The following is a 25,655-nucleotide window of genomic DNA, read 5'->3' as shown; positions in this document are numbered from 1 at the left end:
TGAAAGAAAAAGGAAAATATCATCTGCATGCTATCGCAAGTATTTAAGTGAGATGAAACTGCAGATGTCTGACAGCTGTTGCACTCAGCCTGCAGCTATATCTAAAAAAAAAAATGGCCGTCCCTCCTAAATCGGTTTGCCAGCCCATCATGTATCAAAACTTTGACATTTATTCAGGGCACTGGGTATCAGCGAGGAGAAACCAATTCTTCACCAGAAACATGAAAAATGTTTGACAGCGTTTGCCTGTACGTCTCTTCCCCCTCCATGAACTGAACATGAAACCTATTTGTCACCTGAACACACACACGGTGTGTGTTAGGCAGTGATTCCCAACCATGGGTACGAGTACCCCTGGGGGTACTGAGAAAAATTTATCAATCAACTTCAAAAATAATAGGAAAATGTTCCTAGTTTCTTTTTAGGCTATTTTTACACACATATCCCAGGAACTAACCATGTTATTGCTCAATAAAACGCTGTCCCTTCCTGTAATTTCTTCCTAGAGGATATTTTACAACAAAGATTAGCATTTAATCACATGGAAGTTGCATTGGTATTTTTTGACATGCACTTAGTATTTGAGTTTGTGAATTAACCCTTAGGAAACCGATGTTCAAGACACAGGAAGGAGTTCAGGATTGCTCGCTGATACACAAATAAAACAGCATATGAAATTGTGGAGTGGTCCTAATGATATTGAAGGGGGTAACATGATTTGAAAAAAATTGCAAAGGGGGAACACACGGGACAAAAAAAAAGAAAAAACCACTCCTCTAAGGCAGTGTTTCTCAATTGGGTGTACTGAGGAAAGAGAGTGGGAAATTAACTAATAAAAGCATTAAAATATGGGGTTTTATAAGGTTTATTATAGTTAAATTATACTCATAATACTAATAATGATGGAAATGGTCTTGACTTCGAATATGAACTGAAAATACAAGAGTCAGACTTGGTCTACATCAGGCGGGAGAAAAAATATAGCAATCAATCTATTCAGGATGCACTAAATACCGTTCATTCCATCTATTTATAAAATGAGATTCTTTAAAATGTGTGTTATGAGGGATGTCCCAATCACTTCTTCATTTCCGCTATGATACTGATATTGCAGGCATTGCGTATCGGCCAATACCAATATTCATCCGATCATCAGCATGAATAATTACTTGCTTTTTGGTGTGGAATGTTAGGAAAGATTGATGAAGTGATGTCACTCAAACAGAGAACAATAGTCAGCAACAGTAGGTATGAGAAAAACGGACCCATTTATTATTAACCAATTGGTTACAAAATGTTTAACCTTCAACATATCTACAGTATTCTACAAATTGAAAAAATATATAAAAAAAATAACTTTGAAAAAACAAAATCTGGGAAATTTGAATCCGATATTCATTTTCAGGCTAATATCGGACCCATATCGAATCGGGACACCCCTATGTGTTATCACTCATTCTTTTATTATGCTCTATAGTTGTTTCAACATCGTATTCTGACCAAAATGTTGTAGTCGGACAAAGGGGGATTTGAGTTCTCTTGCCACTCCCATTTGGCTCAATGACCAATCACAGCGCACCTCTGACCATCAAGTATACATCATCAGGCTCATCCATTGTCATTCAACATAAATGATGTGCGTTTACGAAGAAATTGCCAAACAACGATGAATCTTTGATCCATGTCAAAGATGTAAAGTGAGCAGGAGTGTTGATCTTACTAAATACATGATTCTAGTGTGACTCTGAAGCCCCACCCCCTCACCGACAGCATGCAAAAATAACAGCGTATGTATCAGTCCGTATAGCTGAGTAAAGCTGATAAAGATTGCTGAGTGACTGCTGTCCCAACAGGTGTTTTTATACAACATGTTTCCTGAGATATGTAGTGTGTCTGGTTTGTGTTTGTGTTTTTAAGAACAACTGCTGTCCCTTTTCCTAGAATTTTATCTCTCATTATTAAAGGGAAGTGCAATCCTTTGTATTAAATGAAAGGCTTTTTCATTTCACGCGACTGCTCTGCTTGCAAACTTTAAACAACATTACAAGGAAACGGCATTTTTTATTGACTGCACATGATGACTGCAGGGCCTTTGAGAAATGAACCTGGCACAAGTAAGAGGAAATTGAACAATCTTGCTCAAAAAATCTGTCTGACTGGCATCAAGGAAGGAGGAAGCATAATATCCTTCCTCCAGTCCAACTGGATTTATCTAAGTTATCAACTTGTTTTCAAGAGCTTCCTTGTTCTTTGCTCTAAATATTTGCAAATGTCTTCATGTTCTGGTCTCATATCACGACATGGAAAGGCGAAGAATTAAACACAATCACATCACTTCTCCCTGAACAACGTAAAGAAAAATAAATGTGTGATTGTTTAAAATAAAACAAACCTCTATAATCAATATTTAATGAGAAAACAACTTTAATGACGCAAAACGGCAGCTGTAAAAAAAAAAAAAAAAAAAAGAAGCCGCTTTTTGATAAACTTCAGGGTTGAATATCTGTCGCTCTAAAAACTCCACAGATTGAGAAACGAGCAGGTGTTTGAATTTTGATTTTATGGCCACAGAAATGTGTTCATAAATCTTGGACGCGACATCAGTGAATGCAAGATTAACTGACATGAAAACTAACTTTGGTAACAGATGCTCAGGAAAAAAATAAAAAACAGGAGGTAATGAAACCTGGAGAGAAGCTGGCTGCCAGCTTGGATTAAAGAGATCATAAAAATAGGACGTAAGACCAACGCTATAGATGAGACCAGACTTCGCCTTCATTCCATGTAAATTGCCTTAAAGCCTGTTATATGCCGTGAATAAACGTGGAAAATATAGATGCACAATTCTGTTTCTATCCTTTCTATTTCAGAACATGACAGCGAGAAGGAGAGGAGGGTGACTGAATCAGTATGAATCACTGACAGAAAGATGGAGGAACAGAGGGAACGGGGGGCACGTTCCTTCTCTCGCCGTTTGCGCTCACATTGCCGAGGCAGATAGAAGACAGACATGTGGGATCTGACCTGAGATACACCGCATTCACTCCAGCCGGAGAAAAAAAAAAGTAATCAGCCACCGTGACTCACCAAGCTCAGCACCACTCATTAGAAGGAGCTACTAAGACGAGCCTGGAAAGCAACAAGCACACAAGCCAAAAAGCCGACTGACAATCAAATCAAAAGCTGTGCAGCCATGGAGTTGAGTTATTTAGTGAGCTGTGAAAAGTGAGCCACAAACAAAGAAGGGAAAATGTATTAATGGGAGAAAACTTGTCATGGAGAACTTTTGGGAAATAAAAAAATTAATAATTAATTTCTGGTTAGTAAGATACAAAAACCTTAATGAATAAGTATATTGAGTATCAAACTGTTTTTTTTTTTTTTTTTTTTTTTTAAAGCTGCAGGTTGCTTCTACAGGTTCACAGGGAGTGTTAAAGTCTAATCCAGGTGTACTGTGAGAGATACAGTACATGCACTCCCAATACATTATTTTTATGTTTTACCTTTTATGAACAGGAAACATACACATTCTAGTGCCTATTATTAATACATCTTGAAGAAGTTTATAATTTTTAAAGTAATGTCTGCTGAGTCATCCTTTCATTTCATGTAGAGATACAATTGAACAAACCTAAAAAAAAAAAAAAAAAAAAGCAAAAAAAAGGTTACATTTTATGACAAAATTGACCAAATCCGATGCATAACTCTGCTTTTCACTTTGCTGTTCTGCTCACAATTCCTCCAACTGCATACGCGTACTTCCTCCAGCGTGTCTCAGGTACTTCGGTCATCACTCCACCCACTCTGTCTGACTCACTCGTATCCAGTTTGCGAGGTGCATGAAAAGCTCACAATTCCAGCTGTCCATCAAACAGCTCTCTCACAGGGTTAAGACTAAAAAAGCATCAGAAACTGTCAGGTACATAGCATGCTAATTATGCTGTAGTCACAGAGTGCTTTTTTTATTTAGAGTTCTGCTCATGTAGAATGAGCATACAGTGCCTCCACCTATGAAGCAACTTTGGCGATCAAAAAGACTGACATGCAATCACGCACATGCACCCACAGAGTGATCACGGTCATGAAACCCACTTTGAACAAATGAGAAAAACATTAGAACAACTATTTTTTTTAAAAATGCTTCACTACGTGGCCCAAAGTTTGTACAATATTTTAGTTTGATAATAGTGAGAATCACGAGTAAGTGTATCTGTGCAGAACAGTGCACTATTTTAAACTATCATTCACATCTTAACAGAGAAAAGTAAGATATATATATATATATATATATAATTTGTTTTATCGTGTTACACAAATAAGGCTCTTCATAGCGTTCCCTCACAATGAGCCTCTTATCCTCAAACTAGCCTGAAAACACATACGCTCCAGCAGTCTGTTAGGAAATGAGGCCTTTTTCAGCCCTCAGTCGTCCCTTCAGCACCCTGCTGGGATACTTCACTCGCCAGATGCCTCAAGGAAACAAGCCGTACGAGGAAGGACTCCACAATGGGGTCCAAGTGTAAATATTTCAGTGAGTCCCTACTGACACAGTTTAGCCTTCAGGGTATAGCTTCTCCTTTTTTATACCCTCTTTGCCCCTTTCCTTTCATTTCTTTCTCTACCCATGCCCATGAGCGGATGTCCTTTCTGTGAAAGGGACCAGAACCAACTGGTTTAATGTGGGACGTAAGATTGAGGAAGATAGCTGCACAGCTTTAGAATGTTTCAATTCAATGTACAGCATTACACTGACAATGGAGTTTCCTTATCTTCCAAAGGCATGTTAATGTTCTGGCTTTTTGTATTGGGGAGTGAATTATGATCCATGTAGATATTTCTTGCAGATTTTTTAATTTCTTACTTCACCTACTAGTAGGTGATATTTTATATATATATATATATATATATATATATTGTCCCCCATGTCTGCATAAGTCATCTGAGGTTAACATGATAAGAAGAGCATTATTTTCAACCAATGCAAGTTTTGTTCTTGCAAAGAGAAAAAAATTTCAACCCGATACCAACACTCGATACCACATGGAATAGGAAAAAAAAGACCTCAGAATTCAATACAATACAACACTAGTTGAGTTTCCTACTGCTCTACACCTTGACTTTCTGGTACTCGCCATGACTAGCAAGTGGTGCTGTCAACTAGCTACTCACTAATCATGGTGCTCTAACTACAAAGCCACTGCCACTATTGAGCGGCACCGTATCCAGAATTCACAAAAACAAGACAAATCTAAGCTCGAACTAATCTATTAGCACTGTTTCAAAAACCTTTTTGTAAAGGGTTAGTACTTTAATACCTGACCTTATAATACAGTCACAACGTGAATAGTACAGCCTCCATTACTGAGCAAAGGTGGCAGGGACGATGTCATGAATATGCCAGTTGACATTATGTTAAGAATGAACGACACTCTACATCTTTTTCTTGATAGACTTTGTCTTCATATTCATATTATCATCACCTTGAGGCTCAAAATACTCAAGGAAACTCAGACTTCTTAACTGGTGGGTTTTAACTGCATGACCTTAACAGTGAGGCGATTTCAAGGGGAAAATAATGCACCCTGTTGAGATAATTCACACACAGCTGTGCTGGAAAGTCAGATTTACATAATGACATAATTCTGAGCATAAACACCCCTAATTGGGAAGCCAAATCCCTCCGCAAATATTTGAGGATTCTTGGTGAGCATAAGCCGCAATCAGTGATTGTGATTTATTGGCTGTCTACAGTCATCATTTAGTCCTTTGCCATCATTAGCTTTGCCGTGTCACTGAAAGCCTGCTGTCCCAACATCCTGAGACCATCTGCCAGAACAGGCCATGCCAGCCATGTACTGTACCACCCTCGCCTAATATTGCATTTGGTATGGCATCTGTGAGCACTAGAGGTCTGCCAACCATCATGACCCGTTTAAACATGCCTTTGAATATTCAACCATGTACAAATGGCCATTCAATCCTAAGGCCTATGTCAGAGTTAACAAAGATCTAAATAGAGACTCCACTAATGGCACATTATCTGGGAGGGATCATCAATCATTGCTGCCATATCTGATTGGTTTTGATTCGGTGTGATGGATCTTTGCTAAGAGATGATTATCAGTCTATGGTTGTTCTCTGTCAAGCACACCAGACACCTATGGCAATGAGCCTTAATTTGTCAGTCTTAGTTTCTAATGACAAACCAGGAGATGTGTCTAGACGATATGTCTTGCTGAATGCTAACAAGAAACACAATCTAAACCAGCTGAATATCAGGGAAGGCCTTGGACTTGCAATCTGACATAAGAGCTGTTTTTGTTCGGTTTAATGAAACAGAAGGAAAGAAAAGCAGCCGATACTTCAACTTTCTGTGAATGTTTCTGTTTAGAAAAAAGACCAGAAACTAATGGCAGGAAAAGACTAGAAGAGCTTCGGGGTAGAAACATTGCACACATCATAAGTCACTGGAGAAGCTTAAACTTTAATATGAAACTATAAGATAGTGAAAGGGGATTATCTCGCAGCCTTGTCGTGATGCCTGAAAACACTATAGTGGTGCATTTACTTCATTATAAAGATCCACATCTTCATTGCTTGAAAAAAACAGCAAGTAAAATAAGTGTCTGCAATATATTCTAGCGACAAAACAAACACCAGTGTGTTTAATCACTTTTTACAATAATAGAAATATTATTTGCTTCACTGACTGGACCAAAGTCCATTAACCCAAACTATTTGAGTCCACAGGGTTTCCAAAGATCCGCTTACCCTTTTCAGAAAAACAAGGCATTTATATTCGTGCAATCACTTCTAATTAGGATCTTGGACTTGTTCTTCCTGTGATACTATACAAAGATTTTAATGATTAACACTGGTAATTCAGCAGGATAACCAAGGTCGAATTTTTCAGCCAAGTTAAGATGGATCTCTTTTCCTTTAAATTAAAGCCAAATACATTTGCTGTTAATGTCAGAATACTCAAAGTTACTTGAGTATTCTGGCCCAATTTGCCTTTATTCATAGAGGGAGATACTGAATAGAAGACACTGAACTTGATCCCAAGTACTGTAGATCCCACAGTCCCCATGTAAACCATATTTCCACATCCTAGTGCTTAAATTTACAAACAAGATAAAAATGAAACGGCAGATAAAATGTGATAGTGTCTTGTGTGCCTTTTACTTGGTTAAGAATATATACATATTATACAGGTATATAGCTTACATTTGAAATTAATTCAGCAAAAAAGTTTATCCAACAAGGACTTTCCACAAAACAAATGTTTTTATTAAAATGTAAAAGTGCACAATGATCGAGAGATAGCTAGAAGAACTTAGACTTTTTTTTTTTTTTTTTTTAAATCATTAGCCTTTTTGTTGTGTTGTTCTTTTTTAAACACAGTCTTTCAGCTTGTACTCCATGTGTGTCCAGAATGCTAAGAAGGAGCTTGTTTCTCAGAAAAACATTGTTGTTATAAAGACAAAAACAGCAGGGCTGAAAAGTGCTTAAAAAGCATTACAACTTAATGAGCCCAAAATGTATTCAAGAAGAAAAAAAGACGAGTGTGTGATTTTGCCGCAAACACAGTTTAGTCACACAATTTTCAACCTTACAAGTCAGGAAGATAAAAAAAACAAAGGTTATTTTGTTTTCCACTAATACTTCATCCGGACGTCAGGATGGGAAATAGTTCCAGAGAGCTTTTTGGTTTCTGGAGCAGCGTGCATTAGGAGGCCGACTGACCCTCCAGAGATTTACTATTGAAAACCAACTAAGGGTTTGGCATGCTTGTGTGGCTGGAAGAGATCGTAGGATGAAGTGAGAAAGGTTTCCAGAGGTCCAACAACACATCTCAGTTTGAGGGAAGTATGTAAATTACAATCATAAACTGTATCAGCAAATCGAAAAATGCAACTGAACCTACTGACCTCACCTTCTGAAATAATAGCTGAATGACTGACTCGTGTTACTGAACGCAATTAACTCCCAAAAGATGGTCTCGGATCTCACCCTCCCACACAGAAATCGCTACACCGCACATCTATTAATGCAAATAGAAAAATAGATTTTGGAGGGTGGAAAACTTGAACAAGATATCGATCACCCCAATTAAATCCAAACAGAGGAGAAAAAACAGAAGGTTTCTACCCAGAGGTTATCTGAGATCCAATTATTAAACAATTGGATGTGGATGCTCATGATCATCTGCATTACATGGCAAATGTAAGCTTTTAAAGTAGGTTATGCGTCGTTTCAGATAGTTACAATCTTTGTCGACTACAAACTTAATGTAATTAGTTTGAAATAGAAAACTGAAATTGTCTTTTTTTTCTTCCAACGTTCAAAAATCTAATTTCTTTCTTTGACGGCAGTGTCTTCATAGATGGTTAAAGTAAATGTGTAAGTGCATATGGTTATCAATTACTAAAAACTGGCGACTGACTCAGAGATCAAAAGCCATTAATACAAGGTATCTAGCCTGTAAATGAACCAAATTGGGCTGCTAGAATAGAAAAAAAGGTTCCAAGCTGTCTTATATGTTAAGCAGTGATTAGAATTCTTATCCATTGACTCGAAAAAAGCAAACAGCTCAATACATTGACGGTGACTCAGTGATTGAACTGCGTGGAAGAAGAGCTAAATCGAGGCTAGACGGCTAGGAGCCAGTGATAGTAAGTCACCTGCCCGTGGCACACTAAACAAATTACTTTTAAGATCATGGTGTGCAATGGTCCACAGCCGTAGCTCACAAACAGGGCAGTCGGGGGAGTTTTTGAATCACTGGGTCTTCTGCAGCTGCCAAGGAGAGTGTTGGAAAATATAACAAAAAAATAAGAAGAGGCAAATATTTGTGTTTCATAGAATTGAGAACCACAGTGCCTGAAAATGAATTTGTATGTAAGTGGAGACTGAATGGCTCAAATCTATTTAAAATGATCAGCTAAAAAAATAAGAAAATCATCAAATCACCAATGTGGTTTCATTTATAGGTTAAAAAAATACCGTGTGGGATATACATACGGTATTTGTCTGTCAGGGTTGGAGTCAAATATAATTGTAATTGCGTAATTGATAATTAATTACAATTATGGCATAACTATAATTGTCATTGTAATTTTAAAAATCTGTTGCTGTTGTAATCATAATAATTGTAATTGAGTTGAGTTAGAAAACTTACATTGTAATTGCCATGAAAACTAACTAAAAATAGTCAATTACATTGAATGCAAAACTGGGGCGCCAATGTTATAGTTCTACACATATGGAGTTAAGAATTATTAAAATATGTTTCAAATCAAGCTTTCCTACATTTGACCATTTAAAAGACAAATAAAAATCTAGGGATATACTCCAGGCGCCCACACCAAAATATTAAAACCTATTGATTAGGAAGCCTAACAAGGTAACTAATAGATAGGAAAGAAATTAGATAATAGATAATATGTTTTGTGCATGTTACAATACCCGTTATCATAAGAGATGCTAACAGAAAGCTAACACAAGAGGAAGGTTAACTTTTATTAGGTATTTATTTCAGCCTCAGTAATTTAGAAAAATAATTGTATTGAGAACGTAATTGTAGTTGACTTTCTGAGGATAAAAATAATTGTAATTTAATTATAATTGGAAAAAAATACTGCTCACTAATTGTAATTGAGTTGTAATTGAACATGGGTAATTGTAACTGAAAAATGTATTTGACCCCATCCCTGCTGTCTGTAATCACACTAATTTCCCACTGCTTCTTATTTTATCAGCTTGAGTTCCACTGGGGCAACCTTTGCGGGGTTAACAAAATGTCACTTCTGATTTCACTGCAGAGATCAAACCACTTGGAGGCATGTGCCAAGTTACCCTGAAAAAGACTGACACCAACACAGATCGAAAAAAAAAAAAAAAGAAAAGGTCACTGCACACAACAGTCCACCAATTAATTGCTGTTAAGTTTCCTAAACCATTATTCTTGTCATGCTACATCAAGCGGGGCTATCTAGGCTATTTGCAATTCAATTGTGCTCTTGTCATCTGTACCTTTGGCATTGGAGGCTTTCACATCAGAAAAACTAACACACCTGTTCACATGCTAATTTTAGTAAACACCAGAGGTGAAAAAAAACAGTACGCTTTTATGGGTATTGGTACTTTTTTGAGTATATTTCTAAGTCAGTCATTTTACTTGTACTTAAGTACGTTTTAAAAGAAGCAGAAATGTGTTACATTTCTACACCCAATCGTTACTGAGTAAATTATTGTTTTAAAATGATCAACAGACAATGTGAAACTACAAAAAACGAAATGACGGGACAATAATCAAATGCATCACATTATAGCGACCAACGAGGTTAAACATAATGCACTGGGCCAAAACAGTGATATACATTCATTTAGCCTCATTCAGAGGGCCAAAGTTGAAAAAGTTCTGTTTCCTCTCTCCCTTATTACATATTTTGTAAAAAGTCAGATCCAAACGGGCGAGTTGGATTTTTCTTGCGTTGTGACTCCTCCTTCTGACAATCCTGGCTCCTCCTACCCTATAAGAATGTGAGCTTCTCCCTCTCAAACTACCTCACAGATAAAACAAACACTGCAGTTTAATATGAATATATATTGTACTTTATTGTCATATATGTAAAGCTACATACACAAAATGTGTTCTCTGCATTTAACCCCTCCCTGAGGAGCAGTGGGCAGCCATGGTGTAGCATCCGGAGCAGTTCCAATTTTAGTAACCGTTACACCGCCTCATATCGCCTTTGACTTGATCTGACGTGTCTGTGACCTAATGCGGTTGGACAAAACAAATCATTATCACCTTAAATGCACTATTAATGTGGTTAGAAGAGAAGAGGAGGAATAGAAAGTGAGATAGCAGCTTAACACTCCGATGAGTGTTTGAAACAGCTGACTGACTCCGCTGCTGCTGCTGTGAGAAACCACACACCTAGAGGGACAGCGCTAAGACAGACTCACAATCACAATAGCCGCTTTACTAGCCAAATGTTTTACTGTAATGTGCAGTGCAAATTTGGTGATCGTCTCCCGTATGGATACGCCCACTCATGCATATGGCCCCCGTTGGCTTTTGAAAGTGTTGACAGTGTCAATAGAACGCTGAGAGAGCGAAAGCTCGTTCCAAAGCCTAGGAGCAACAGCCTGGAAGGATCAGTCTCCTCTGGTCCGAAAACGAGTGCGAGAAACCATCAGCAGATACTGATCCACAGATGTCAGCAGTCTTTATATGTTTGGTAAAAAACTATGCATATTTTATATTTTAGCTTTGTTGCATCCTAAATTAGTCACATGGGTGATGATGATTTGCCAGTGAAGCTGAGTGCCTTCCTTGTTGCTTTCGGAAGGAGATTCAGGATCCCGCACACATGCATTCCCAGTATATCTTGTCAGCTCCTGTCACAACACTTGGGAATGGCACTTGGCACAGTGCACTGGTGTAATCTCTAAACACACAATGCCTAGTCACTCCATTTGTATTCCTCGCTCTTGTGCTCGTCTTCGTCTCTTAGGACTCTTCTACTGAACAGTCAGACATTTCGTTTAGTTCTACTCTCTCACATAATGGTGTCAATAGACTATAGTACAGTATTTTCCAGTGGATACCAAAAGCATTGAGTGTCTCCTCATTGTTTGTTTGTGTTCAGTCTGTATTCAATGCATTGCTGCACTGAACTCACTGGACATGTAACCTAACCTGAGAACACTTAAGAGCCTGTTGAGCAGAGAGAGCTAATGACAGTCACAAAACACTGAATGAAATGATGGAAAACGATGCACAAAGGTCAAAAAGAAACTGCACTAACCTGGCGACAAATCCACACGACAAATATATAAAACTCTAAAATTAATTGAATATTCTTGAAATGTTTTCACACTGCAGGACTAGGGATTAGCAGCAGGACATGGATATATAAGTACGGGGTTAAAAGGATCTATAATGTCCACAGAGCCCGTAGTTGTTATTAAGTGCAGTATTGGCGGTCAGGTCAATGTAACAATTTTAAACACAAAAGCTTTTCTCTGAGCTGTGGTTGTTTTAGGAAAAGGCAAAACAATCTTTGAGTGGCATGAGGTCAAATATTTTCACATCACAGAGGAACGAATTCCCAAGAGAAAACTAGAGCAAAAGAATATGAAACATTTTGTTCTCAAGAAGTAAAACAGAACTCTGGTGATTCCCAGGACCCAAAAACAACATTACTATATTTATTGAAAAAATAAGAAAAACACAAACCATGACTTTACATTTTCCAATATTAAGACCTATTTATTCATAGTAATGTATCAAGTTTATAAAACAGTAAACGTTTTTTTTCTTCCATCACAGAATTTTGGCGCATTATAACTCCTTCAGCAATTGACCAATTTTGACAATTAAAATATCAAAACATGTCAAAAATTCAGCACAGCGGTGCTTGTACTTTTGTGAATTGTAAGTTGTATCATTTTCTTAACACAATTTTTTGTTAAAAAATGTATCCATTTATTTTGATTGGGAATTTCAGCATTTTAAGATTTAACTTTGAAATTCAGGTATTCAGCCATTCTTTAACAGATTGATGGTTAATGCTAGGCTAATGCTATTGGTAGGCTAATGTTAGCTAATGGTATTGCTAGGTTAATGCTATTGGTAGGCTAATGTTAGCTAGTGGTATTTCTAGGTTGATGCTAAAGTTAGACTAATGCTAGCTATCATTAACATTAAAATAATGCTAGGTTAATGCTAATGCTAGGATAATGCTAATGCTATTAATTATTATTGCTAATAAATGATAATGCTAGTTTTATGCTAGGCTAATGTTGTATTTGTACATTATTTGTGTATTGATTTGATTTGATATCATTATACTACAGTGGTTTGTTTATTTGGTAACTTTATTTTTTACAGATAATACAGATTTATTTCCTTATTTAAAATGAGACATCAAAACTACGTAGATGTTATATTCCCTGTTCTTTTACTTTCTGTGCTCAAAGGGTAGAGAGAGGACTTTCCCCTTAACGGTAAATTTACTAATACAATGGGTTGTTCAGCTCGACAGAAACGGCACAGGTGACCTATTGTGTTCCTTCTTGATATTCACTGAGATATTCCCCACAGGCTCACACAGACCACTCTGTTCATTTCATGGACTCAGTTTCACTCCTTCATTCAGTCGCTCAGTCTCTCCCTCCTCATTCAGTCCAATCCAGCAGCTCATGTCTCTTGACAGCTGAGAACAGGACGGACTCAAAGAAAGGCTTTTCTCTCTGAGCAGTAATGTGCCACTCTGCTTCACACCAGGGGGAATTCATCTGTGTGCAGGAATGACCAACTTAAATTACTGAAGACTTAAAGTCAAACCCATCAGGGTCCATCATTGTAACCTTTACTTTATCTTAACACTCTCACTGTCTCATTCCTTACTGTTGCTGGGCAGTCACACAGATCAATTTCTTTGTCTATGGGGTCTGGGCTAGGGATGGGAATCAAAAACCGATTCTTGTTCCGTGTGTTGCAATTTCTTGGAATCGTTTGCCAATTTTGCAAATAATTCCCATTTATCAATTACAGTGCGCACATATAATGTCGCCCTGCAAGGTGCGTAGTTTATGCAAGTTATGCAACATGGATGGTGACATCATTCATTAGTGCAGCCAGCAGGAAACAGGCGCTTGAAAGTGTGGATACATTTCACGAGAAAGGAACATGCAAATTCTAGACCTGTCTATGTGTCGAAGTATCCTTGGGCAAGACACTGAACCCTAAATTGCTCCCAGTAGTCGACTAACGCCTTGCATGGCAGCTCAGTCCTATTGGTGTGTAAATGGGTGAAAGAGTTGATATTGTAAAGTACTTTGAGACTACTTAAGTGTAGGGACAAAGCGCGATATGAATCAAGCCCATTTACCATCTTTACCATTTCTATCAAAGTGGATATTTCATCAAAAGGAGTAAATACTACTAATATGCAGAAACATTTGCACATACAGCATGCAATAACTTTGAAGAAATGGCGTGTTTTTGATCCAATCTGTAGTAAATCTCAACCCATTAGCAGTGGCAAAGATTGATTTTAAAACCTGCTATTACTGACTGTTAACGTTCAATGAATGCCTTTTCGTGACTTTCATTTAGATGTCCATGACAATGGACATCAGCTATGTTTACATTACCCTTGGAAATGGGCAAAATCTGAATAGCGCAATAAAAATTGATAATGGAAATACTTGAATTTAGAAAAAACATTCAATTACCAGTAAAAACTTTTTATGCTTTCATGAAGAGGAATTTCAGACGTTTCAATATAGAAATGTGTCGCAAAAGCGCTATGGAAAAACTTTTACCGCAAATACACGTCAAAACGTGATGTACCTGGTCACATGACCACTGCTCTCTGAGAAAACGCGATGGGGTACGTGTGGACAGAAGAAGAAAATGGGACATTTCTTAGCATTAAAGTTTAAAATTATTACTGCGACATTAGATGTGAAACAATAAAGGAATACAGATTTTTTTAAGGAGGTATGGAGCGTCCATCTACCTGCAGCAAAGTCTCGCAGGATGAGATTTCACAGGAGTTACGAGGCTCCTGCCCAAAACAACGTTCACTGGAAACAAGTTCAAAGCGCAATTCCACTTTGTCGACATTTAGAAACATCGCTTTTATTTTGTGAAAATCTGTAATGCAAACCCAGCTATTTAGATGTCCATGACGACGGACAAAAGCTGTGTTTCCATAACCCTTGGAAATGCCCAAAAACTAAAAAGCACAATAAAAACTGGTAATGGAAACACCTGAATTTCGGAAAAAAACACTCAAATATGGCTAAAAAGCTTTTATGCCTTCATAAGGAGGACTTTCAGAGGTTTTGATATTGAATTGTGTCGCAAAAGTGCTATGGAAAAACTTTTTCCGCTAATACACGTCACAAAACGTGACGTACATGGTCACCTGACCGCTTTCCTCTGAGAAATCATGGTGTGATACGTGTAGACAGAAGAGGAAACCTGGACATTTCTTAGCATTATACTTTAAAATTATTACTGCCAAATTTGACGTGAAACCACAAAGGAATACAGAGTTTTCGAAGGAGGTTTGGAAGGTCCGTTTTCCTGCAACAAAGTCTTGTGGGATGAGATTTCACAGGAGTTATGAGGCTCCTGCCCAAAACAACCTTCAATGGAAACACGGTCAAAGCACAATTATACTTTGTTGACATTTACAAATATCTCTTTTATTTTGCGAAAATCTGTAATGGAAACCCAGCTACATTCAGACTAAGTCAGTGGTTGGCAAGACTCGCTCCATGTAACGTTGTCTGCCTCGGCTTCCAATTTTAACGAGGCAGGGAAAAGTAATGAAAGGCCAGCATAGATAAATGTCACAGAGCAATGAGTCACTGACTAAATTTGTGCACTAATCCACCTGTTTGTTCTCCTTTTTTCCAAATTCAAATCGATGAAGAACCTAATCGTTAAGAAGAATCGAAAACGGAATCGTGAAAATCTGATTAATTTGTATCCCTGGCTGTGGCAGCACTTTCTTTAATGAAAATCAGTTTGTCACTTATATCACCTCTTACTGCAAGTTGCCATTTACCCTGTGGCCAATTCCACTGGTTGAAATGATCAGAGGCTGTGGCTGCATGTCATCTCTCCACAGTGGCAGTGATTGGTTGAACTACTGCAATCAGACAGAGACTCTAAAAGCAAAGGCATGAAACATGAAACATTCTCTCACTTTGTGTGATGGCTTGTATATTTCAGTGACCACAGCAGCAAAAAGGGCCATAGCTATGACTGAACACACTCCTGAGTATGTGTGTGTGAACTGAGGTGGCTTTTATAACAGGGGGAGTGGGCGTTCTCCTTACAGACCTGCCAACTGACAGACAGTTTCATGCCTCTGTGAACTAAAACGTCTTTGAGCAGATTCCGCTGGGAAGGAAGAACAAGTCATATTTCATTCAGTTCATTCACTTGTGACCAATGCATGTCTTCTCTTTTTTTTATGTAATTAAATCTAGTGCATTGCCTCACTCCACTTAGCTGCTTCAGAACACGGATACTCAACCTACTGTTGACCAGAAAAGTACTATCAAAATAAAATACTGTCTATCTTAACACTACATATCTAGTTACCAAAACCTACAAATACTGTATAACTCCAATGTACCAAATACCCTGATGTTACTAAACTGTGGGCAAAATCTCACTGACAATGGCACAAGATGACTCTTAAAAACACAGGAAACAGCAAAAATACACAGCATTAAAAAAAATTGCACAAAAGGAGAAGAAAAACAAACAAATGTATTCAAAGGCACATAAGACGACTACAAATGTACACAAAAATAAGAGAAAAAATAACAAAAATGACTTGAAAACACAAAACAAAATTACGCAAAATGACTCAAAGCAACGTCCGATGTCTCCAATAACACACAAAACAAAGAAAAGAGAGAAAAGCTGCCCATCCCTGCTCTAGTCTATTGTATCATCAGAAAACAGTACCTGGTACCAGAAGAATGAGATAGTGAGAGGCAAAACATTGTAAAATGACACTCACATTCATAGAAAACAATCACTGCCTTATGCCTTTAATGCTTAAGAGAATGTGACATACAGTTTCTCTGTTGGCATGACAACTTCACACTGAAGGAGAACTATCCACTCATAAAAATATAGCCTTCGAACATCTTCAGGCACCAAAGAAAAACAGACAAATCATGCCCCATAAACAGATGAATATATTTCAGGAGCTCCTGTCTGAATACATCTTGAGGAGGTGATGTCACTTGGCAGAATTTACTGATGAATTCTCTGCACACACAAAATACCAATTCCTGATGTTTGCATTTCTGGCCCTCGTGCCGGCTTCTGTCTCTTGGGACTCCTTAAACAGAACATTGAGATATTTCTTTGAGTTCTACTCTCTATAAGAGTGTTATCAGACTAGTACATCATCTTTCACTGAACAACAACAGTACCTCCAGTCTTCTCGGTTCTTTTGTCCTTCTAAAAATGTATAACACTCAGATTCTCATTTGTAGTTTCTTATCTTCATACATAATATATTGCAGTTTTGGCGAGAGTAGAAATTGTGAACAATGAACACTCATGCCTGGAGAGGGACAGGAACTTGTTTAATTCTGTCCCTCTTTTCTTATGAATTGTACATGTAATCAACATGAAAGTTTTGTTAAAATAATATTTTGTTTCAGAAACATTGCATCAAAGGTTGCACCACACTGCAGGTGAGACAAAGAACATAACCACTTTTTACATCAAAAAATGAATGACTGCATTAAAACAATTTGAGACAAATACTACAAGGCACAAATGATGGAAATATATACTGATGGGTATTTAAAATCACTAGCTCCTACATTGGTCCCAGTATAAAATCAAATGAAATCTGAGAAATAACTTTTTTTTTTTATGTCCCAGGAAACAGCCTAGAATTTTATACTGTGATGACCCGCCCTACTGTACCATTTTTTCAAGTGACCAATCAGACAGGAGGTGCCGTCTATACAATGACCGCCTCCAAAGTGCCAAAACTCGACGTCACTGCACGCAGAGAGATCCCAGCCAGCGCACAGACCGAGACGGCGAGCGCGCAGAAAGGCACCGCGCGCACAGAAAGTGATCTATCTGTGCACAATTTCAGTTTTTATGCGCTTGGGTTTTTGGCACGAAATTGACACCATACTCCCCCCCTCTCTGATCTAACCTATCTTCCTCTCTCTCACTTGTGTCCCTGCAGTCCGTGTCTGCTTGGCTGTGTGCGCAGCGATTGGCTCTGGCCGCACACTTGACTGCTTGACTGAGAAGCTGTGCAGTGAAATAGATACAGATGGTACGCTAGCGCCCCTTCACACACTGATGTCAAAAGCTGAATAGATTTGACTTCTGGGTGAACTTGAATGTGTCGTCAAGCCGAAATAAAATTAAAATAAACATTTGGAAATGACCAAATTACTCCAAATTAACGAATGCACACACACAAGGTATTTGGAAGCTGTTCATGAAATTTCAGGTCGAACAAACACCGCGTCGGGGAGAAATTCGGTACACACACACACACGATCGCACACGCACGCAGACCTTCTTTGCTTTTATAGATATAGATTCAGAGCAATTTGACAAATATGCCCTGCACAATATGTTACAAGTTGAGGTTGATGTGTGTAAGAGTCATCAAACTAGGAACCTGGACCAGAGTTCTTGCTGGTTATGACTTAACAATAGGGTATGGTCAGGGGGATTTCTTGGATTTATATGATATTCAGTTAATTTTATAACAGCGGGAGTGACAATGGACAGGATGATCCCAATATAGGCAGTGTTGGTTGACAGTAAAGAAGAGATGGGAATGCCACTCTAACTGCATCATGTGTCAGCATGTGTTTGAACAGAAGAAGAAAATGCATTTTTTTTTTTTGCTGTCTTGTGATTAAAAAAAAAAAAAAAATAAATGAAAAATCACCAAGAAACCAGCAGCCTACTGTCTGTCATGTGTATCCCTATGTGACAACACAGCTGTCTTCGATACACAGTGGATAAGTAGATTATCCAAACCCTGCAGTAGCATGTCGTGTAGTCTAAGAGAGCTGTTTTGGCACCAACTCCTCGAGCAGACAGAGCTTTAGAAGACTTGGCCAGACAGAGCACTGGTAAAATATGGCCTGCTAGCCTCTCCCATATCCAGTTTCACTTCTTGGGACACACAAGCTGTGCTCTGTATTTAGCAGCAACCTTCTCTTTGCTGCAAGCTTTGGCTCTTCCAGAATTGGCAATCTTTATTTTGCACTTCTACACAATAGAAGGCAATGGCAACAAATATATCGCTAGGAAATTAACTTTATCACCTTGAAAGACAAGGGACGGAGATCGTGTAAATTACCAATGCAATAATATGCCTTGAACAACTTTAAATAATCTAAAACCCATATATTCTTACATGTAAGATATATTATCAGATTATAACTGACATAAAACAAACACTCTGTCCAAGAAAAAAAGGATCAGAGACATTTATAACCACATTATGTTTTATTCAACATTAATCATATTTGTGAGTGGAAGGTGAGTGTGAGCAACCATTCTCAAAGTGACGTTCTTTTAGTTTCACTTTTGTTCCTCGTAGCCTAGTAACCTCTTTTCCTTTGATTTACATTTAAACCTTGTGATTTTTGAGATTTTATCAGCGGAAAGTTATAAATGCACTTTTAGTGGTCCATTTTCAGATTTGTAGTTTTTTCACCATGGCAGACCTTCGCGGCCGTATGATTCATACGTCACCTAGTGGAAGCGCATCTGATTGTCCAAACAAACGTGATAGCCTTTACTCAATTCCTCTCCTAACACCTTTCCTTAACCCTGTGACGTCATCCACAGGGTTAAGAAACAGTTGATAGGAAAGGAGACAGGAGGGACTATTTGGACGCAGTCTCTGTAGGATTGCCTGCTGTAAATGCATCTGTCAGTTATCGCCTTTGATATACCAATGAATTCCTGAATTATCCAGGTTTCGCAATGAACAACGCCCACGTCTTCTTTGAACCAACCACAAAAAGGGTCACAAAAAAGTAAGCATATTTAATTGATTCGGCTTTCCCACAGCGTAACAGCGGCTGTGCGTGATGTCTCACTCTGAGATAAAAGGGGAAAAAAACCCTTATGAAGTCAGGCCACTAAATCATTAAGGCTTTCCCTTAACAAGACACATATTACAGGCTGAACTACACAGACAGATCAGCTCACAGACTAATAGTTGTTAGGCCGTGGAAGAGACAGAGACAGAGCGTGTGTTTGTCTGTGCGACACCTATTGTACACAACACGGGGAGATGCTGATTACATTTTCATCTTCAATTTACAAAAAGAGCTGTTCTGGACGGCAGGAGGACAAAGACAGCTTTTTCAATATGAACCTCACAGTGTGTACATTAAAAATGAAAGATGTGAGGGCTGCTTGATGCTGAGGAGGGAAGCGGTTGTGCTTAAACTAGCTTATCTACTAATTCAATAACCAAGATTGGGGGTGAAACAGTGTAGCTTTGCATCAGTGTCCAATGGCTCAGACATGTGCTAAAATATATAAAGATTTATAAAATAACTATAAGGTACTTTTGCCAAAAAGAAAAATAATCGCCAACGCCTTTGGCTGTATGTTTATTGTCAATGAACGCAAGTTCGAGCGTTCACTGAGGATTTAACAGACATTTATTTAGAGTGAAATTTAAATACAAGGTACGGTGCAAGATTCAAACCAGGATCCAATGATGATTGCTAAAGCTGCCCATTGAAGTTCAAGGGTAAAAGTCCTACTTGTGGAAGAAAAGTAAGGGGTGAATGCTAAGCATTCCCACAATAAGTATACGTTTAAGGAAGAGGAAGGTTGTAGCAACATTTAAGCTACATTTAACATGTAAAGCTTGAAAAAGCAGCCTAATTTGCATAAAACCTTAAATTAAGTTAAAAGTATGAGTTCGCATTTTACAAGTTAGATATTATCATTGTCACTAAGCAACAGAACATTTTGATTTTTGAATGGTGTAAATCGGTTAAGATTTGCAGGCAGGATGACAAACAAGGTCACTTTAAAAAGTAATATAAATTAATTTTGTCAGAGTGCAATCTATACAAAGTATATAGATTTGCCGAGGTAAATAATGACAGATATATAACTATATTTTAAGGCTTTTGCCTTAAAATATAGTCTTAAGCCGGGCCCGCGGAACATCTCTAGGGCAGAAAAAGCAATCTGCAGAGAATGCCAAAAACAAGTTCACACTAAAGGCTCGAGCACGGCTAATCTCTTCCACCAGCATCTACAACATAAGGTACAATACGAAGAGTGCGTTAAACTGGGCTGTGGCAACCATGATGGTAAAGACTACAGAACTCACTCACACATGCAAAAAGCAGTAAAAAGGTGCACAACAAAACAAAAGCGTTTGTGCAGTGAACACAAATATTCACATGTTAATGTAAAAGCCTTTGGGTCGATTTTGTATCCGCTAATATATAATGTGTGGTTCATATCACCCAGCATATCAATGTCTGTCAGGAAGGCCGAATAGCTATGGACACCTGCAAATGAGCCTTGATGACTCAAGCAGTGTCAAACAAAAGATGCTGTTCATGTCACGCACTCTTCTCCTCGTCAGTGTTCCTGTGTAATATTTGCATGAATGATGCAATTTCCAACATTCCTATAGTTGACATATAATCAATTTTGTGCGTCCGTGTGTGTTCGTTTCCCTTACACAAGAACGTGCATCAATAATAGCTGATTCACTGATGCCCCTGGACAGAGGGCCTTAAGTACATCAGGGATCAGACAGGCATGCCCACACCAGCTAATGAACACAGGAGATACTCTAAATTCTATTAGTGTTCAGAAGAATTTTCCCTTTATTCTCCCCCCGGGACCATATTTTATGAGGTACTTAAGATGGAGAATAAATGGGAGATGAAGGCAATGACCAGTCTTGCTTCCATCTTTTGCCCATTCTGTAATGAGAATAATCATGTCTGAGTCTGACAGTGTTCAGCTTAAAAGCAAGACCCTTAAGTAGCACTTCTCAAGCTTTTACTGACATGTCTTAGTGAGTCTAACAACTCATCCTGCCTTGGTGAGCGTGATAGTTCCTGCAATTTGCATGACTGAAAAGCTGCGTGAGGGATCCTTAAGGGAGGGCGGCAGAAGATGAGGGCATGAAAATATGAAACCAACAACGCAGTAAAATTACAAACTTGATGAACAATGTGACTTTGAGCTGCGTTTCAGGCACTCATTAAAAAGCAAAAATTTCATTTTGGAGACTTTTGTTTTATGTCACAATCTTTTTTTAGGCATCTGTACTTTCAAATGCCAACTTTATTAAAAACCTGCTAAAATTGAAAATAGCCTTGTAAAGTGTAAGATAACTTCTGAAGTGGCAGGTGTTGAAAAATGACATCTGCACAGCAAGAGTCGCCTGATGTTTTGAGTGCTTTGAATAACTCTTTGAGACCTTGCTTGCATTCTTTCCCACTTTTTGAGGACCTTAAAAACACAAACTGACGCACTTTCGCCTTATTTCTCCGGCTGATTTGTTGCACAGCATCATCCTCACACCCTGCCACCTTCGCTCTAGTCAATCCCTCTTCTCCTCACCTCATCAGCTCCTCAGACACTGCGTCTCACTGGCGTTCCCATTACAAAGCTTAGGGTTCATCACTGCTCCATCTTCCAGTAATGGATTTCCAATGCTTCGACCATCTAACCTGTCACGTGGACATGTCTCCTCCCTGGGTAGCATCACTCAGCAAGCTGTTTAGAAATGCATGAATCCTCTCAGTGTTATTGTACTTTGATTCCATCATTACTCAGTCACTAGAGTAAGCTGGTGGTGCATGACCCCCCCACCCCTTGCTGCTGCACAAAAAGCGAATGAAGAATGCACCTTCGTTCACATCTCATCACAACACTGACAGGACGCAAAAGTCATTTTAGTCACTATGCAATAACGTGTAATAAAAACAACAATGAGTGCCGGTTACTGTTGTAATTGTTTCTTGAATGGTGAGTAATGAAGTGCAAGAGATGGATTTAGGATTTTAATTGCACCCATCTGAGCCAAATTCTTTAGAAAATGTCTGCCAGATGGGAAAAAAAGGTGTGTACTGATTCCTTTGCTATTGCCGACGATAAAGACTATTTTAATTAGCAGTACAACAGCACTTCAGATACACTGGGCTGGAATGCTTTCAAAGGAAGCAATTCTCACAGTGATTGTATTGAGGCAAGATTGGAATTAAGAGTATCGTTATGGTGCAAAGAAATACTTCAGTTTTGTCAGTTTAATTTCAAATATAATATGCATTAATTAAGGTGTGTGTGTGTGTGTGTGGGGGGGGGTATGCTTATTCAATCCTTAAGTACCTCATCTCCTGTTTCCCTAATCGGTATCAGAAATTCTATTGTATTAATTTGTCGCAAAAATAATAATTGTAAAATAAAAGCAATAACAATAATAATAATAGGCAACATCTATTCAAAAATAATAAATCAATAGCAGTGTATTAGTGATCATATGACAATTTGTTTGGACACGGCCTAAACGCCACATCCAAATTGTACCACAGCCTAAACTCTTCCTGTATTAATAAATTGTATTTTTTGCAAAACAGATACCACTAAGTTACACAAAACTGAAAAACTGTTCAACAAGTTAATATAGTGATCACAGGATCCTGGAATAGACAAAAGTCAAAAGAGCTTAGATGATTGGTTTGGCCCTGCGTTGGACTGGCCCTCTGTCCAGGGTGTGTATCCCCGCCTCACGCCCAGTGTGAGGCGGAGATAGGCACCGGCAGACCCCCGTGACTCAGAAATAGGACAAAGCGGGTCTGAAAATTCATGAATGATTGGTTTGATTCTTTAATACTGGGTTTTAAAGTGTTTTATTTATCAAAACAAAACCATACAAATTCTACATAACCGCACACTGAAAGCTACGTATCATTGGGTGCACAGAGTTGGTGTTCAGGCCATACCACCAGTATTATGGAAATTGAGTTAACTGATTTAGAAACTACTCACTTCGGTGTTATGGAGGGATAATAAGTCCCAGTGGGTGACCACTAGTCTTTCCTCAAATAGTTTCCCCACTTTTTGCTTCAATAATTCTGTCATTCTTAATATCTGCCAACACTGTACATTGCAGATTGTTGCAGCCCGCTCAGGGTGGAAGGTAGACACACCCTTGACAGTCGCACATACTGTATGTCCAAACTACAATGGACCGATACATTTGTCTCTGGGCTGCGGGAGAAAACAGTAAACCCAGGTCCCTTTAGGAAGCACATGCAAACACAAAGAGATGGTGAATAAATTGAAGGCTTACCTTTGGTGTTTTGGTGCACTTCCCATTTCTGGCATCTTTAATGTATGCTATGTCCAGCAGATCTGTTTCCTGCAAATGTAAGAAAAAAGCACAGCTTGCTGAAATGCCAATTCATATTAAATCATTCAATTGTCAAAAAAAGCAAAGTCAAACATAATATCAGATGTGAGTTTCATAGTCATTCCTCGAGCAACACTATAATCCAGTCATGCATGCAAAATCATCATGTTTAACGCTGATGAAAACGGCTTTATATTGTACAATCGAATAATTTAGGTGGATCACAGCCCTGCTGTCAGAAAAGAGGAAAAAAAAAACCGTGCAAAAATGCTCAGTGTTATGCATCCACACCTGGTTGGAGCTGAGCTGGACTCAGCTGCTGCATAAATGGAAGTCGGAAAAGAAAGACAACACGGAGTGACAATAAAGTCAGGCTTAAATGTCAGCGTTTTGATCAAACCAAAGCACGGCTCAGCAGCGCTTTGATAGACGATCTGCACAACCTTCAATTTTAATTTATTATTAAAACAGCAAAGGGGAAAGCCATGTTAGAGTCACATGGCCATCTGTCTCATAGAGTAGCTTCACTTTATAATACCCTATTGCATTAAGCAAAAAGTGGGACAGTATACAGTATATATATATATATGCCATGTGCACAAATGTACAGAAACAAATGATCAAATGCTAGAAAATAGCTTGTTTTTACACATTTTTTTCTGTATAACAGGCCAACCATAAATGAGACACCTGTGTCCCATTATAATTAGACACTCTTCAGTATGAGCAGTATGTCTGCATTCATCACATCATTGACCATCTCATTTTTCCACATTTTTTCCACTAACCAGGCTCAGATGCAGTTTGAAACGAATATAATAAAAACTCATATGGATGCTCCCTTGTCACACATTCTTTATCAGTCAGGATTACTGTTCTCGTTCTCTCGATAACAGAGACCTGAGGTGAAAAATGAATGAGAGCGAACTGTGTACAGACTATTTTATCTGTGGAAAAGACAGACTGGACTCACTCACCTCCTCTGATGCTGTTATCTAACTATCTTAAGGCTTTAATGATAAGTGAAAATTAAAGGGAACCATGCGTCCTTATTTGATTTACTAAAAGACGTGTGAAACTTATGGCCCAGGGGCCAAATTCAGCCCTTCAGAGCATCCAATTCGGGCTGCAGCAGAAAGCAAAAAAGTCAGAGAAACCATGAATTATTGTGCAAATTAGATTAGATCTCAGATGTAGATACTGTATATCCAAATTAATCCACAAATTCAATGAAACTCCACAATATTAGCAGAGCTCACATTTCCCCCACGCTTATATCACATGATGGCAGTGCACTCACTTTTTATTTCTCTTCAAATTATACCGCAAAATTATATAAAAATGGGTCGCATTTCCTTCAAGGACTGATATCTGTCACTTATTACTGTGATATTATTAATGCCTTACATATTTTATCATTTATTCAAACGTGGAAGTGCAAACTAGAGCACAATAAAGATGAAATTACTAATCTTAACGTAACTTTACTGATCTGAACTTAGCTCATCTAAATTTTAGGTTTAACTAAACTGAACTTAACTTATGCTATCAGAACTTTACTTATCTCAGCTTATCCTAACCTAACTCATCTGAATTTATCTTAATTTATCATATCCTGACCCATCTTAACCAAACTTTATTACTTATCTGAACTTAACCCATCTACACTTATCTTAATTTTACTTTATTTCTTGA

General features: G+C 38.2%; 1 protein-coding gene across 2 annotated transcripts in view; it reads right to left on the bottom strand.

The window, feature by feature from the left end:
* The window catches only part of plcb1l (phospholipase C beta 1-like), a 152,983-nt gene that overhangs the window by 84,476 nt on the left and 42,852 nt on the right, over positions 1-25,655 (bottom strand). Inside the window, exons 2-3 of one of the 2 annotated variants that reach the window (XM_028439661.1) lie at positions 23,901-23,969; positions 22,169-22,324 (exon numbers count right to left, since the gene is read on the bottom strand). Coding sequence is in view for 1 of the 2 variants with exons in the window: in XM_028439660.1 (XP_028295461.1) it covers positions 23,901-23,969 (69 nt within the window). In the remaining variant the exon portion in view is untranslated. The remainder of the gene's footprint in view (positions 1-22,168; positions 22,325-23,900; positions 23,970-25,655) is intronic. The other variant, XM_028439660.1, reaches the window with a different exon arrangement.

Source organism: Gouania willdenowi, chromosome 24 (assembly GCF_900634775.1).
Source record: "Gouania willdenowi chromosome 24, fGouWil2.1, whole genome shotgun sequence".
Classification (NCBI taxonomy): Eukaryota; Metazoa; Chordata; class Actinopteri; order Blenniiformes; family Gobiesocidae; genus Gouania; species Gouania willdenowi.
Note: the sequence above shows the minus strand (reverse complement) of the source record. Positions and strands in the feature narration are given on the sequence as shown.